General features: G+C 38.8%; 1 protein-coding gene across 4 annotated transcripts in view; it reads right to left on the bottom strand.

Annotated features, from left to right (window-relative positions):
• CDC42 (cell division cycle 42) overlaps nucleotides 1–18279 on the bottom strand; it is a 50186-nt gene that overhangs the window by 11428 nt on the left and 20479 nt on the right. For all 4 annotated transcript variants that reach the window (XM_075552030.1, XM_075552038.1, XM_075552016.1 and 1 more), the window contains exons 2-3: nucleotides 11732–11884; nucleotides 3731–3803 (exon numbers count right to left, since the gene is read on the bottom strand). In XM_075552030.1, the coding sequence (XP_075408145.1) occupies nucleotides 3731–3803; nucleotides 11732–11836 (178 nt within the window). In that variant the 5' untranslated portion in view covers nucleotides 11837–11884. The remainder of the gene's footprint in view (nucleotides 1–3730; nucleotides 3804–11731; nucleotides 11885–18279) is intronic.

Below are 18279 nucleotides of genomic sequence, written 5' to 3'. Positions count from 1 at the left end.
CTCCTGCCTTGTTTACTCCACAAAGCCCCTCACGGTCCCCATCGCCCCCTACCTGCCCCTACATTTCTTTTCTGTAAGTCCTTCCATTAGTAATTATCTCTAGGCATCACTCCTTCTGTGCTTCACAAACTGGTAAACCCAACAGAAACAATAAACAACAGAAACAAAATCAGGTGGTAAAGATAAAAATAGTAATATAAAGATAAAAATACAAAAAATGAGTATTAAAAAGACCTCCATGAATATTGTAAAAGCCAGGGAAAGAGTTTTTGTCATGGAATAGAAAGAAAACCTTGCACCAATTAGGTTGGGTCTAGAGGGAGGTTAGCTGGCCAAATATCAAGTTTGACTCAGCATAATTAAGATTACAATGATCTAGACCTCATCTTATATGCTTTGGACATATTGTCAGGAGAAACCAGTCTCTGGAGAAGGTTTGGTAAAGTAGAGGACGGTGTGGTGGGGGGCAGGGGGAGAAGGCCCTCAACAAGATGGACTGACACAGTGGCTGCAACAATGGACTCAAATTTAAGAACAATTGTGAGGATGGTGTAGGGCCAGGCTGTGTTTTGTCTTGTTGTGTATAAGGTTGTTATGGGTCAGAACCGGCTCAATGGCATGTGTTGTGTGTACACACACACACATATAAAAATTCTTGGTCTACTTTATAGGCAGCATTGTCAGTTTCTTGAGAAATAACCTCCATGAAACATTTGGTAATTCTAACAATAAGCATCATTAATCTAGTCAATGGTATAAAATTTAAAATACTATTAAGAAAAATATACATATATAGGAAACTTTAAGTAAATGGACACTAAGAAAACAATGAGGAGCGACACAAGGCAAAAATTACAATAACCCTCTTTCACTCAGGCCAAACTATGTCTGCAGAACTAAGGCATGTCATAAGAAGCAAAGACAAGTACTCGTGAACTTTTTGGAACCCTCTGATATATGACAGGGCACAGCTACGAAAACTTCTTGTCGAATCATCTCCAAGGGCTGAGCTATGAACTAGAAAGCTAAGGACCATAATCTTGGGAACTGCTGAGATTAGGTGCATAACAGAGTACATAACGACAAGGTTCGAGCTCCTACTTCAGTGAGTACCTACTGTCTAGGATCCTAAAAGTTTATTACTACTCTGACATCCACACTGAGAAATGGTCATTACTTTAGCTTCTATTTATGGAGTCCCCATACTTTGCAGTGCACTTTAGGGGTCCAGCCTCAGAATTATATCCCAAGCTTCCTGGTTTGGGAACTTTGTATGTCAGGGAGGAACACAGTTCGACAAGTAATAAGATATATAAATGGCTTGGTAGAATAAATAAATATTGATGACATATCTATGTGCTGGAAAGGAAGTCCTCCCCTACAGTCTGGGAAGTGGAGTTTTTAAGGGGGAGAAAAAAGAAAGTACAGGGTCTAAGGGTCCCTGTCCATTTTCTCGGAATCCTCATGGGTAGCGAGCATGGCGAGGGTTCAGCTCTCCTCCAGAGAATCCCAGCAGATCAAACTCAAGGCAGGTCTGGAGCAGATTAAGGACACAGGACCAGAGGGTTAACCGGAAAGTAGAAGGAGCTAGAGTTAACCCCCAGACACCCCACAGGTCACCAGCTTGACAGTAATTCTCCAGCCCTTTCCAACATTCAATCTGAGACTGTGAAAATGGTACTACCACTTTGGAAACCAGTATAGCACCACTTCCTAAAATTCATTATTTGAGCACAAAATTTATACAAGTTGTGAAATTAAATTTAAAGGTTTGTTATTTATTGAAGAGAATACTAACACCACTATCCATAATAGGCAAAATTGGAAACCAAACATCCATGAATTCATAAATGGGTACATAAATTTGCTACATTCACAGAACTCTTCTCAGAAATAAAAAGAAACCATTGAATCTCAAACCATTATGTGAATTATTAAAAAGGCAGAGTTTAACTGAGGACAAAGTTAGGGGCATAGGTGGAATGAAAACAAGAAAAGGAGGAAGTGATAGCATGTTGAGGGTATTACAATGAATGAAATGAAATGAGTATAATAAATTGTTGAATGTAAACATGATCAGCTCTGTAAACCTGCACTCAATTCACAAAAAGAGCTGGGTTTTTTAATTCTGTGAAAAAAGAACAAAAGACTACATATGATATAACCTCATGTACGTGGAGTTCTACAAAAGGTGAAACCAGGCGGGTGCATGTGCTCCGTCGGTCGGGGCGGCGGCGGCAGAGGAAAAAAAAATGGTGAAACTATGATGACAGAAAGCAATCCTGTAACCACTTGAAGCCAGAGGTCCCGAGAGGGAAGTGACTGCAAAGGGGCATAAGGAAGGTGAGGTTAGAAAGCTAAAAATATAAAGTGTTGATGTAAAAAATGTGAAGGCCTACATAAAAATAAGCTTGGAAATTTGGAAATAAACTGTAAAGCCCCAGGTGGCCATAAATTGTCTTTTCTCAGCAAAAATGATTTCTTCCAGGGGCACACATATAACAGAAAAATTCTTCACTCATCAAGGGATTAAGGGTCATTATTTTTTCTATATCCTAAATTTCTCTAATATAACATTACCCTATAACATTTAATGCTACAGAACTATGAAACAATTAGAAATGCACCTGCATTTCATTTATTAAAAATGCACGACAATGCACCCGCTCACACAGTCATCCTCAGTGTGACCTCACCTGACCTCGCTGTGCCACTTCTTTTTGTTTGAGAGAATGAAGAGGGACATGAAAGGACAGTGATTTGATAAAATAGAAGCGATGAAGAAAAAAACGAGGGAGGTGTTGTCAGGTATCCAATCAACTTAAGTTTGAAAAATGTTTCCAAGAATGGAGTCACAGATTTGACAAATGTATTAAGTGTAATGGAGAGTACTTTGAAGGTTGATAAGGTTGTTTTGTAAAAATATATAAATGCATGTTTTGAAAAAATATTCTGTTTGGGGAGGGTTGAAGGGGGTACCCCCATCACACGCCATAAAAAGGAGTGTATCATCTGACAGAGTGACAAGGCAACTCACAAAAAGCAAAAATTTTACAATTCCTACATATTAAAATAATATCTTTCTGAAATTTTCATTTGGCTAATGGAGCTGAGAAAGATAACAGGTATTAAAATCCACAGCCACTGCTAAAATACAAAGGAAATAACTTTGAGGGAAAAAATGTGTTCTTGTAATTTAGAAAGTCAGCTCTACATATAGTACATATATTATACAAAGCATATACCAAATACATCTTTAAATTTCAGAGAGTAATGATAGTACATATGGTTTTATGTACTTACAATTTTGGATAGATTTAGGTAATCTCAAAAAATGCACAGGGGACAGTGAAAATATAATCAAGAGATGTGTTCTAAAGATTATGTTGATCTCTCACAATCCCCAACTCTCTTGCAAGGTTCAAACATGAGCTTTTATTGCGTTTAGTTAATTGAACTTTGCACTCACCCTTACCTTCTTCCATAGCATCCACCGAGGATACTGGAAATCTCAACTGGCTACAGTCCAACTGTGAGAATTATCAATTGGCAGCTACCCAGCTCAGATTTGGGATTGTTCCTTAGTCAAGCATCAACTGCGATGGCATTTAATCCAACTAACTACTAACAACAAGTGATTTGCTAGTATGGTAGTGTCCCAAAACATCCCCTAAAAGGCAGACAACTGTTATAACCCAAAACATTATTATAAAATATTTTAAATTTTCACCTGCAGTATCAAAAAGTCCGAGAGTATATGGCTCTCCACCAATCATGACTGTGACTGCATAGTTGTCAAAAACCTAAAAACGCAAATACAATACTGTTAGTGTGCAGAGAGGGGCATGGTCAAATTGGACAGGGAAGTTCCCAAACTAAGGCACCGTTTCTCCTTCCCAACCATTAATCCTCCTTCTCTCTTAGCTCATCTCCCTTAAATAGCATACCTCATTTTCTTATTCTTCTCTTGACTGTGCTTCAGAGATGCTGCATTTCTTACCAAGTGAACGTCTGTGGCAACTCTGCACTGAGCAAGTCTATCAGTGCCATTTTTCTTACATCCTGGGCTCCCTCTATGTCTGTGTAACGTGTTGGTAATTCTCACAATATTTCCAACTTTTCCAAAATGCTCTTGCATTCTTGGCTAGATTACAGTACAGTGTAAGTATAACTCTTATTCACCCTGGGTAACCAAACTCTTGACATGACTCACACTTTACTGTAATACTCATTTTATTGCAGTGTACTGGAACTGAATTTGCAGTATCTCCAAGGTATGCCTATATAATCAAACTTGCCAATCAAGACCTTGAAAGAGCTAAGTACCATCTACACTCGTATATAAGCCGAGTTTTTCAGCACAAAAAATGTGCTGAAAAACTGGGGTTCGGCTTATACACAGATCAGTGGTACCCCAGCGAGGTGTAACATCTTGCGGGTGATTGTCTTCCTCCAACTGTTCAAAGCCCCAGGCGCGGACACTGCAGGGCTTTGAATGTTTGTTTATTCACATCTAACCAATCAGAGCCATCCTATGATGTGGATGGCCCCAATTCCCAGAAGCACCCATAGTGAAGCACCCATAGTGATTCACTTATGCCAGCAGCTGAACTGGTAAGGATGTGTCTGTGGCTACGCTCCGTCTCTCCCCTCTGGTCTCTGTTAATTCACATCCTGCATTTCCCACCCTAGGCTTATACTCGAGTCAATCAGTTTTTCTGTTTTCCCAGGTAATAATTAGGTACCTTGGCTTATATTTGGGTCGGCTTATATTCGAGTATAAAGGGTAGTTCTGAAAAAGCGGCAGGGAATGGTCCTTGGATGTCTGCCCTACGCCAGCAGTCTGGATAAAGACACAGAGTAGGACCCAACTATCACAGCACAGTACTCTAGCTATATAAATTGACACTGCTCAAATTGAAAACTTTTGCAACAATATACCTCAGTGTTCAATTTGATTTCTAAGAATTTAATCCAACAGTTCCTTTTCATCAAAACTTAACATCTCCTAGAACAATGTCTTCCAAAGTGAGTGATTTGGGGCTGGGGAGGGGCTAGAGCAATAGCAGGGACTTCAAAAGGAGGTACCTACACTTTACCCTGGATTATGGGCTGGAGTACAAAAGCTTTTTAATTGCTAGGGGGCTGCTAAGGAGCTTTTTTCTAAAAAGGTGACAGAAGGCCAAATAAGTTTGGGAACCTGTGTCCTAGAGCAATGCTCGTGTATCTTATTCCTTTCAGGGGCCAAGGCAAGAAGAATCTTTTTACAAACAACCCCATAAGAGAGAAATAAAGGGTCTTTCATGGTACTCAAGGAAGGTATCCAAAAAAGGGTCTAGCTGATTATTTGTTGTGAACTTCATTAACAAAATTCATGTACTGGATACAAAGTTGTATCACATGATCTAAGATGCCTTTTTTGACTATTTATAAATAACCCATTAAATTCTAAGCACTAGGCTTGCTGGAGGCCGCGTTTGACAGGAGGGACCCACTCCATTCTGAGTCTAACATAAATTCAGCTCTGTACTTGCTTCCCTAACACACACACACCCACGCACGCCCACACACACACACATTTACCCAGAAATGTAAAAAGCTTTGCCCTCAGGTAGTACGCGCTTGAAAGTGGGTCGACACAGCTGTTAAAGGAATCAGGTATCAAGCATCACAGAACAAAAAATTATATCACTGTAATTGAGGTGCAGAGTGGAGACTCAAAGCCCATCAGTAGGCAACTGGACATCTCCTTACTGAAGGGTTGTGGGGAGGAGATGAGCCAGTCAGGGTGCAGGGTAGCAACGATTAAACATTCAACTTTCCTCTAGTTCTTAAATGCTTCCTCCTCCCCAATATCATGATCCCAATTCTACCTTACAAATCTGACTAGACCAGAAGATGTACACTAGTACAGATAGCAAATGGAAACACAGGGAATCCAGGACAGATGACCCCTTCAGGACCAGTGGTGAGAGTGGCGATGCCTGGAGGGTAGAGGGAGGGTGGGGTGGAAAGGGGGAACCTATTACAAGAATCTACGTATGGCCTCCTCCCTGGGGGATGGACGGCAGAGAAGAGGGAGGGGGAGACGTCTGACATATGACAAAATTATAAAAATTTATGAATTATGAAGGGTTCATGAAGGAGGGGGAATAGGGAGGGAAGGGGGGAAATGAGGAGCCAATATTAAGGGCTCAAGTAGAAGGCAAATGTTTTGAGAATGATGATGGCAACAAATGTACATATGTGCTTGACACAATGGATGTATGTATAGATTGTGATAAAAATGATTAAATGATAAAATGATTTAAAAAAAGATAGTGGGTCGATATGACTTCTTTGGGCGGAGCCCTCTTGACCAAGGACTTGCCCAAGTGTGTCCTTAATGAATGGAGAGAGGAGCGTCAACGCAGCATGGTCAAGAGTCATCTTAACCAAAGTAGTTAGAGGGCCCTAAAGCCAATCCTGTAAATGGTCCAAATTCACAGGCTCAGCCTGTAACAGCCATGAAGTGATCTGCCACCAATGATTGTGTGACAATCTCATTAGTCTTCCATGTTCTATATAATAAGCCGCATAGCTGTGATTCTTTCAGACAACAGTATGGCCTCACATTGATGGTTTATTTTTGTCAAATCTGACTTGTCTTTGTCTTGTCTTTGTCCTATTTAGGGCTTAATAAAGGGGTATCTAGAAAATATATTTTAATTTTGGGTTTAATTTTTCCCCAGAACATAATATTGGCCATTCTAGGTACCTGTAAAAATGGGAAGTAATGGTGCCAAATCTGCAAAAACAGAAAATTCTCCAATGCTAATTCTTGGTTCTCTTTTAATTAATTTACAATTTAAAAGCTCTCAAACAAGGAGAAGGATTACTACATTTTCCTTCCAACCCTGATAGTTCCCAGTTTGAGTGAGTTATTCGGCAGTCGGTTTAAACGTGAAGAAGGTGGTGGTCAAAAGAATTCACTTCTTGGTAACAAGAATGTTTAGTTAAGTTTGAAAACCACACGTTATTTTGTTACAATTAAAGGACTGAAAATAATTGCCCATTACTACACTTTTCAGAAATACTGACTGGATCAAGAATCAGAAAAGCTGGTTACCATTCCAATGTCTATGTAAGCTAGTAATTCACTACTTAAGACATATAAGTCTGTTCAACTGCGCCTGAATTCCCTCCCTCATCCGTATGAGAAGACATAATAACCACTTCTAGTTCTAAATTTCTAGTTCCTAGAAATGGCAAATCCAATTCATATAGGCACTAAAAGCATTTTATAGCACATTTTAACAATCCTTAAAAAGACCTAAGTACACTGTCCTACCCCATTCATTCATTTATATGATTAGGCTTATTTTTAAATGTTTTGTTCTACAAATCCCTCAACTCCCTATTCCTTTCCTAGAAATTCACCTTGTTATTTTGTTGCTGCTGCTGTTAGGTGATGTTGAGCCTTGCAAGGGGTAAAAAATAAATCATGAACATCAAATCCATTCCAACTCAAAAGAATGCTGAGGGGCACAGGAGAACCATGGAGCCCTGACAGCATAGTGGTTACGTGATGGGTTGCAAACCACCATCGGCTGTTTGAAGCCACCAGCCACTCTGCAGGCTCTGCAGGCCAAAGACAAGGCTGACTCCTGCCATAGAGAGTTAGTGTTGGAAAGCCACAGAGACAAATGTACAGGCTCACTTGGAGGCAGAACGGACTGCCTGGCAGTGAGTGAGTGAGAGGAGAACTATTCCCACAGCATTTCCCGGCTACAATCATTATGGAAACAGATTGCCGTATATTTCTCCCTCTCAGTGAGCAGCTGGTAGATTCAAATTGCCACCCTTTCAGTTAGCTGCCCAGCACGCTAGCCAGTGCACCACCAGAGCTCCTTAGAAAAACTTTGTTTTTAAACCTGGTGCAGTTGATTCCAACTCATAGTGATCCTATAAAACATAGTAGGTAACATCATAGTTTCTGAAACTATAAATCTTTAGAGACAGATAGCCTCATCTTTCTTTGGAAGAACAGCTAGGTTTGAACAGCCGCCCATGCAGTTAGCAACCCAGTGCTTAATCCACTGTGCCACCAGGGCTTCCATATATAGGGTGCTAATTCTGAAGGAACATCACTTCTACGGGCTTAACCCTATATTCACCATCCTAATAATTCTATCTGAAGCTTAACCTAACTCAAGTATATTCTTTTTCACTTGCAAAGAACATTATTCCCATGTTAATCACACCATTTCCTTATAACCCCTAAAAATAGCTCACTTAACACAAGTGGCTGCTGCCATGCCAGGTCAGCCCCAACTTGACCCTCTCGCTACTGAATGAATATCTGCATTTAACATAATTATAACACTGGGTCAGTCTACCAACCTGGAACAAACAGCAGATCCCAAACACATTCGTTATAAGCAAGTGATCCTATCCTCTAAATAACTCATATTATTTTTTATAATTCCCTTATTTCCTCTACCTTCTTTTTAAAAAACAGAGCAGATAGCCTCATCTTGCTCCAGAGGAGTGGGTGGTGGGTTTGAACTGCCAACCTTGAGGTAAACAGTGCAACACTTACCCTACAGTACTAGTAGGGGTCCTAAAAACTCACTGCCATCAAGTCAGTGTTGACTCACAGCAGGGCTCCTTAAGGAATTGATAAAACGTAACTGTGGAATAGCACCCATCCCTCTCCTTGGGAAGTATACTGTTATCCAAACAAAACGGGTCTTCTCTCCAGCCGAAAAACCACACAAGTGGAGCTCCACTGTTGCTGGTTGTTGTTGTAGCTGTTAGGTGCTTGTCAAGTGTCTGTCTGTTTCAACTCAAAGTTTCAACTCGGACAATAAGCCACAAAATACTCATTCCTGTGCCACCCTCAGCAATCCTGGCTGTATTTGAGCTCATCCTTGCAGTCATTCATTCTGTCAGGCCATCTTCCTCATTTTGGCTGACCCTTCTCTATCAAACACAATGTCCTTTTCTAGGGACTAATCTCTCCTGACAACAGGTCCAAAATAAGGAAGTTAAAATTTTACCATCCTCACTTCAAAAAAGCTGTACTTAATAAAAGGCAGGTGTTTGTCCTTCTGATAAGACGTGTTCAAGTTTCTTCACCAATACCATAATTCCAAAGCATGGTTTCCTCTTAGGTCTTCCTTCATTATCCAGCTTCCACATGCATATGGGCCAACTGACAATGCTTAGGTCAGGAGCACCTTAGTCTTCAAAGTGACATTTTGGCTTTTTAATACTTTTAAGAGGTCTTATGTAGCAGATGTACCAGTGCAATATGCCATTTGATTTCTTGATAGCTGCTTCCATTTGGCACTGATTGTGGAACCAATAAAATGAAATCTTTGACAGCTTCCATCTTTTCTCCATTTATCATGTTTTTTATTGCTCCAGCTGTGTGTGAGGATTTCGTTTTTGAAATCCATATTGAAGCCTGTAGTCTTTGATCTTCAACAGTAAGTGCTTCAAATCTTCTTCGCTTTTAGCAAGCACATTTGTTATCATCTGCATATCGCAGACTTTTCATGAGTCTTCCTCCAGTTCAGATGTAGCCTTCTTCCTCGTATAGTCTAGCTTCTCAGACTGTTCGATCCGCATACAGACTGAGTAAATATGATGAAAGAACACACCCATGACACACATATTTCCTGATTTTAAATTGCACAGAACTCTTGTTCTGTTTAACTGTCTATGAATAGGTTCCATGTGAGCACAATTAAATGTTCTGAAACTCCCTTTCTTTGAAATGTTTGCTTTAATGTATTACAATCCAGTCTATAGTTTTGGATAGTCAATAAAAAAGTAAACATCTTTCTGATACTCTCTACTTTCGGCCAATATCCATCTGACATCATTAATAATATCCCTCGTTCCATGTACTTCTTTGAATCTGGTATGAATTTCTGGCAGTTCCATGTATATCCATTGCTGTATTACCTTCAGCAAAACTTTACTTGCATTTGATAGTAGCAGTAAAACAAAATAAAAAAAAACACTGCCATTGAGTCAATTCTTACACATAGTAACCCTACTTGGGTTTCCAAAGCTTTGTAAATCTTAAATAAGAGCATACAGCTTCATCTATCTCCCAATGAACCACTAACTTTGAACTGCCAAACCTAGTTAGCAGTCAAATGCTTACTTGACATTGCCACCAAGTTCCACTGATGTTTAATTATTTCCTAATTCTGTTAGACTAACTTTCATAAATATGGATCTCTTTCAGTTGATTGGCCAGGTAACTGAATTCAAAATTTCTTGACATAGACCAAAATGAGCACCTCAGAATGTTTCCATTTATTGAAGCATCTCCACTAGTATTCTCTCAAGTCCTGGAGCACTGTCACAAATTCATTCAGTGCAAGTTAGACTTCTTCCCTCCCAGCATTGGCTCATGATCATAAGCTGCCTACTGACGTGGTCGAATGATTCTGTATTCTTTCTTAATTCCCTTCATTTCTTTTACATTGCACTATCTTGCCCATTGTTCACAATTCTTCATTAATGCAACTTGAGGTTTAAATTTCCCTTCAGGAAATTTTCAATTTAAGAAATGCTAAGCATGTTCTTCCTTTTTGGTTTTCTAACAGTACATTTCATTCTATCTCACATTTTGTCTTCTTGAGCTGCCCTCTGAAATCTTCTATTCAGCGCTCTTATTCCTATCAGTTCATCTGCTCACTTTAGCTATTCTTCGTACAAGAGCAGTTGCTGAACCTGTCCTAACGCCCATTTTGATCTTTTCTCTTTTTTTAATGGTCTTTTGCTCTTTTAATGTATCATGTCCTTGAGATCACCTCACACCTCAATTCTTGAGGTGGTCTCGTCTCTACATCTAAGGGTGATATATACTCAAGGCTGTGTTTCGGTTCTCACTGACTTATCAACAATTGATGGTCCACTGCACAGTCAGTCCCCGACCTTGTTCTGTTTAATACTGAATTTTATCATCTCTTTCCACAATGTAATCCCTACTTGTGTATTCCATCTGGCAAAGTCCATGTGTATAAATGCCATCTATACTGTTGAAAAAGTTATTTCCCAGGAATACCACTGGTCTTGCAAAACTGTGTGTATCACATGCACTCTTGTGTCATTTCTAACACCAAGAACCAGTTCCCAAATACTGAAAAGAACTCCTTAACTTCTAAGGAATAAGTATAAAATCGAAGGAAATTACTTCTAAGGAAATAAGTATTACCTCTACGCAAATAGTTCCTCAAGGTTCCAGACATACTAGCTTCCCTCAAGTTACAAACTCCTGCAAAACATCTCAAGGATCTCCAACCTTTCCAAGCACTAATCACACATTGGCAGCAAAAAAAAAAAAATACCAAGTCACCTCATTTCAAAATGTAGGGCATATTTCTTCAAACTAATACTACTACTCTTTAAAAGGTTGTCTACTAGGGCTTTGCCCTCTGGCACTTCTTGCAAATCCTGGTGTCACCCTTGCTGGTTTGCCACTCATTTTTCAGGTGCTTAAAATGTATACATGAGAAGTCAAAATCCTTAAGTTATCTTTTGCTCTTTTTAGTATAATGTCCTAGATGTCATCTCACAACTCATTTGGTCTTCCCATCAGCATTTAATATGTCACATCTATTCTAGAGATGGAAAAGAAGGAAACAAATTTTCAGGACACAACGAAGAGTTTTCAAAAGAACAGCAAATCATAATACATTTCACAAAGGCTGAGAGCCTTTATACTTACAGTTGGTACATATTCGGATGGAAATTTGTTTGTTGTGTAGGATATCAGGAGACATGTTTTACCAACGGCACCATCACCTACAACAACACACTTTATTGTCTGCATTGCTGAAATAGTATTGTATCCACTTTTAATTTCAAACTCGATGTTGACCTACAAAAGATTAAAGATACTGGTTTTAATTCTTTAAGCAATATTAATCTACATGTTTATCTCAATTAGCAACAGGTTCACGGATTCAGAGCACCACAGGGGATATAGATGAAGAAACCTAAAAGAAGAGAATCAGTGACTTGCTGAAGCCAATTTTCTAAGTTTCTAACCCCAGGTTATTTCAACTTGAGTGTTTAAAAGAAAAGGCCTAGGTGATATAACAAGCAGCATAATGTTTTTAAACAAAAGACTAAAATAGCCATGCATTACTTTGTGAAACCGTTCCTTCAATTGTACGTGCACACACGCAAACATGTATATACCTTTATATGTAATAGACTGCACACAAAGAATGCTGCTCTGAAGAACAGTTAATGTGCCAGCCTTAGAGCTTTGTTCTTGGGCTATAATCTATAGGCAGATTGCCACCACTACCTTCCTGTATTGAGGGAGCTTCAAAAAGTTTGAAGTTTATACAACCTTGAGCATTATCACACCTAAACATGGAAAAAAAATTGGAATTAAAAGGCAATGGACTTTTCCCACACACTATTTGAAGCCCCCTCATACATGAACAGCATGAGAAACTGAAAAAACATCTACAGTGATTTCTACCTAGTCTCGGGCTGATTTGCACTGGCTGTATAATTACTGATTCAATATTTATGGTATGAAGCAGTAAAAAATCTACGTTTCATAATATAAAATAGTTTTAAATCAAAAGGGCAAATATTGTATGACCCCACTTATATAAGAAAGCAAATACGGAGCAGAGTTTATTACTGTTCCAGAAGGTGGAGTATCAATGTTTAGGAGACACTGGTTTTCTGTTAAATTGTGGTATATTACTACAGAAAAGGACAGAAGTGAAACTGCACATAATGAACCTCATGTAGGCCCTGAATTGTACATGTGAAAACTAATGCTGAATTGACAAATGTTTTTGATTTATCATACTTTTTTTAGAAAGGAAATACCACCCCATGTACCTAGATTTTAAAATAAATTGAAATTTCAATTAGAACTTTAAAGGAGTTACAGTTTGTCTAGGCTGTCACCTTATTAAACAAAAAAAAAATCATAGATGCATGTTCCTATAGCACCTTCACAACACTTAATCAAACTGACTGAAATCTATGTGCCTAACATTTCTGTATTCCTAAACTGCTAACATCTCACTCACTACTGAATTTCTAGCACTTAACACAGTCACACAAAGTGAGTTGATTGAATGAAAAATCAAACAAAACACACACACACAACTCATTAGTAGTTATGAATAACCGACAGAAAACTACAACTCTCCCATTCTTAAAAACTATTTTGGCTCTCTAACCTTTCAACTTTCAACCTTTGACTCTCTAACCTTTCAACTCTCCTTTTTCCACGCACACTAATACAGCAATAAAGGTTAAAGAATTTAACCTCTCAACCAAATCAAAGTTATCTGTCAAAACAAGCAGCACATTAAACTGGAAAAAAAACAAAACTCACTGTCACTGAGTCCACTATGACTCATGGCGACCCTACAGGACAGAGCAGAACTGCCCCTGCTGGTTTTGGAGAATAAATGGGAGTAGAAAGCCCCGTCTTTCTCCCACAAAGTAGCTGGTAGTTAGCTGGTGGTTTCAAACTGCTAGTTTTGTGTTTAGCAGCCCAATTGGTAACCAATACGCCACAATGGATCCTACAAGTAATTAAAACGCCATCATGAATCCTCCACTGATAAAGAGCTGTCAGAAATTTAGGCTGGATTCAAAAGATGCAAAGCAAAATATATCACTGCTGATGTCAGATGGATGTTGGATGAAAGCAGAGATTACCAAACATTTGCTTGTGTTTTACCAACTATGCAAAGGCTTTCAACTGTGTGGATACTAACAAACTATGGATAGCCTTGAAAAGAATGGAAATTCCAGAATACTTCGCTGTGCTCATGTGGAACCTATATATGGATCAAGAAGAGATAAAATCAGGAAAGGTATACATCAGGTATTCTCTTACAATACTTGACTGTATTCTGAGCAAATAATCAGAAAAGCTGGAAGCAGAGAAGAAAATGGCACCTGGATTGGAGGAAGATATATGAACAACCTTTGATGTGCAGATGACATCACCTTGCTTGCTAAAAGTGAGGAAGACTTAAAGCATTTGCTGATGATGAAGATCGATGACTGCAGGATTTAGTATGGATTATATCTCACCTAGACCAGTATAAATGGAGGAAAGATTGAAGTTGTCAGGGATTTCATCTTTCTTAGATCCCCCAATGTTCATGGAAGCAGCAGGGAAGAAATCAAAAGATGCATTGCATTGGGTAAATCTGCACAAGACCTCTTTAATGTGCTGAAGAAGAATGACTGACCCAAGCCACCCCACAGGAACACCTTGCTGCCTCAGAAGCACTAGGAAGGAAGCAGTTCTACTCTGTCCCATAAGGTCACAATGAGTCAAAATGATGGGACTGGACAGTATATAAACAAAAGAGGTCTGGTAGCACCATGGTTCCGCTTCAACTGCTAACTGAAAGGTTGACAATTCAAACCCACTAGCTGTAATGTACCACAGGTGGCAAGCCCTGTCAACTGCTCCCTTACCGATTAAAGCCTAGGAAACCCTGTGAGGCAGGTCTACTCTGTCTTAGAAGGTCCTGATGAGTTGGAGAAGACTTGATGGCACATACCAGTGAATAAGGAAGACTCATATCAGAAACAAAATGTGTCTATTAAAGCTCATGAGTACAATTTACCACATGACTAAACCACAAACTAATACAGCTGTGTTGGAGGTTTGTAGCTAATGTACAACATTCCAAAAATAGGAAAATCTTATTACTAGTTGCATTAAAGCAGAAGAACTTAAATGACTCAAGTTGAACTTCTTTTCTGTATTATCTCTGGGAAGTCTTTTAATATAAACTATGTTCAGAAGACCATCCATAAGCTACTTTAGAATATTAATAGTTTATGTAGTAAAATCCTTATGCTGTATAAAAAACCTTTTATAAAGAAACATGCCTTTCTCTATGACACAAAGAACATGTAACTATAATATTTTTTTAAAAAAGATTATTTAGGCCACCAGGAAACTCACAACTACAGGGTAAAACATATGGTACAATACAACTCTGATGAGAGAAAAGACATCTGGCAAGGTGAGCTTACAGACATTTGAAAACGGCTCCTGAGTTCTATGCTTTAATGCCAAATCTTTTTAAAGTATTCAGAATTTTCCAACAAAAGGTACAAACAGGATCCATACAGCAGAAATGTGCTCAGCAGATCAAAGAGTTAGGATTATTGAACAGATGTTACTACATTGGGAACTTTGTAGAAATTTGGATCTTTTTTTCTCTAATCAGGAGAAACAGCTCCAAATCAATCCGTCATTCTTGTGTAGATTACCTAATATGTGTAAATACACGAATATATTAAATTGCCATTTTTAATAACAATTAAAAGAACTTTGATAGTTTCTGTCCACATACTATGGACTTCTTTAATTATCTGTTGTTCATCTTATAAGAATTCAATTAAAAGATTTAAAGGTCATTCTGTTTTCTGATACAGCTGAAAAATACATACTAAAATTCTTTAAAACTGTACCAATGTCTTAAGTTCAATTCTTAAATTTAAAACAATGAGGAACATGTGCAGCTTTCTCAAAAAGGAAAAAAGCAAATATGACAAATGGTATTATTGGGTGTTTTAATCAAATGTACATTTAAGCAAAAAATGATGAATCAAGTGGAGAGCAAAAATCCCCCAAATGTCTCAAAAATCTAATATTCAAGGCTCTGATTCTAATGGGTTAAAAAATTATGTTCTTTAGCAATTCTGAAATAAAGAAAACTAGGGTTTAATCTCTGCTCAGGCACTCTGTAACACTGTCCCAACAGGGTAGAAGCAAAGAGGCCATGTGACTGAGGGGCCATTAGCCTAGGAGAACTGTTTGAGGGCATGGCCAAGAAGTTGTCCTGACTGGAAAAACTATATCCAGAGTTATTTCTGATCTTGAAATATTGTTACTTCCCTGGTAAATCCTGTAATTATGAGGAAGGTCTGTAAATTCTATGTGGCCAATGAGAAATTGAAGGCAGCTATGCTGTTGGAAAAAAGGTTGGTGGGAGAATTGAGAAAAAATAGGTTGGAAGGTGGAGGAATGTCTCCCCTCTACCTCACATAGAACTCTGCCTTAGACTGATTCTCTTCCACCCCTTTGTGAAGTTAGAGCAGGTCATAAGTTATCCTTTAGGAACTTTAGTTTTTCTCATTTGTGAAATAGAATTACTAATCTACTTGTGTTTAAGCCGAGTTTTTCAGCACATTTTTAATGCAGTTTTGAGGTAAATTTAGGCGCCTCTGCTGACATTTGGGTTGGCTTATACTCGAGTATATACCTGTATGCCAATGCCTTGTATGGCTGTTAATGAAGATTCAGTAATATAAAGGAACCTGATACCCAACACATACTCGATATACATGAATTCCCTGAACTGTTGTTAACCAAAGGAGCCCCGGTGGCACAGTGGTTACAAGTTGAGCTGCTAACCACAAGGTCAGCAGTTCAAAACCACCAAGCACTCTTCGGAAAAGAGACGACGCTTTCTACTCCCATAAAGAGTTAGTCTCAGGAACTACAGAGGTAGTTCAACCCATCCTACAGGGTCACTATGAGTCAGAATCAACTGAGTGGCAGAGAGTGAATGAGAAGTGTTAAATCAATCCAATCACATGCACTTTTGTCCAGTGGGTCAAAACTTATTCTGTAAGTTCAACTTGCAGACAACTCATGAATTGTAATAATGAAGAGGCAGCAGAAAAGAATGTTAGTAAAACAGTTGGCTCTTCCTTTATTTACCAAAAACTTTCATTTCTTGGGCCCCCTGACCTGATAGCTCAGCAATTTGTCTGAAGCTGGTTGTGGGCCCATGTTTTAGAGATGACATTGACAAGTACTGCATATACTTGTGTATAAGCCGAGTTGTTCAGCACATTTTCAATGCAGTTTTTGTGGTGAAACTGGGTGTCTTCCCCCTTGCTGAAGGGTTGTGGGGAGATGAGCCAGTCAGGGTGCAGGGTAGCAACGTTGAAACATAAAATTTTCCTCTAGTTCTTAAATGCTTCCTCCCCCCCGCCCCAATATCATGATCCCAATTCTACCTTACAAATCTGGCTAGACCAGAGGGTGTACGTTGATATAGATAGCAACTGGAAACACAGGGAATCAGGACAGATGACTCCTGCAGGACCAGTGGTGAGAGTGGCGATGCCTGGAGGGTAGAGGGAATGTGGGGTAGAAAAGGGGAACTGATTACAAGAATCCACGTATAGCCTCCTCCCTGGGAAATGGACAGCAGAGAAGAGGGCAAGGGGATACGTCTGACAGTGTAACATGACAAAATAATAATAATTTATGAATGATGAAGGGTTCAAGAGGTAGGGGGAGTGGGAAGGGAGGGGGGGAAATGAGCAGCCGATATTAAGGGCTCAAGTAGAAGGCAAATGTTTTGAGAATGATGATGGCAACAAATGTACATATGTGCTTGAAACAATGGATGCGTGTATGGATTGTGTTACGAATTGTACGAGTCCCCAATAAATGATTTTTTTTTAATTGGGTGTCTTAGCTGATATTTGAGTTGGCTTATACTCGAGAATATGCAGGAATTTAAACGTGTTTCAATTTTCCCTTGTTTAAAGATTGCAACAGTAGTACTTTCCTCATAGAGTAAGTTGATTGTGTAAGATAAAACATGTAAAAACTTAAAACAGTGCTTGATATACAGTCTGTGCCCAATAAACCTTAACTTTCACTCTTAAAACATTAAAAGCAACTTCAAGTTAAAATACAGTTTTAAAACAGTAATTCTAACCTATGTAGGAAGAACATAATGTTTATTTCCAAAAATGATACTCTATTACTACAAACCTTCACTGTTTGTTTGTTTGTTTTTAAAGGAGTATCTGCAAAGTGCAATAAAGCAAAGTGTAAGCAACCGAAGTGTTCCTGTATTCAAATATCACCAGATGACCGACAGATCTGGAGAGCAATCAAAGGAGAGACTTTGGTTTTGCTTCCAACAACATGGAGGAAAGTGAACTACACATATCTGAACATCTGTGTGTATTGCCTATTGAAAGAATGTCAAATACTACCACAGGAAAAAGACTCCATAGCACCAATGACCATTTGGCTATCCAGAGTGGCTTTAAGGAAAAAAAAAAAAGCTATGAATAAATAACGTCCCTCTTCAAAGTTTTAGGCTCTGGTATACCTGGCCAAAATCATGTTTTCAGTTGCCTCATATGCATGAAAAAGGGGGAAAAAAGCACTGCGTATTAGAAAAGGACAGAAGAACCAATGTGTTCAAATTGTAAGGTTAGTGAAAAATA

Source organism: Tenrec ecaudatus, chromosome 1 (assembly GCF_050624435.1).
Source record: "Tenrec ecaudatus isolate mTenEca1 chromosome 1, mTenEca1.hap1, whole genome shotgun sequence".
Lineage (NCBI taxonomy): Eukaryota > Metazoa > Chordata > Mammalia > Afrosoricida > Tenrecidae > Tenrec > Tenrec ecaudatus.
Note: the sequence above shows the minus strand (reverse complement) of the source record. Positions and strands in the feature narration are given on the sequence as shown.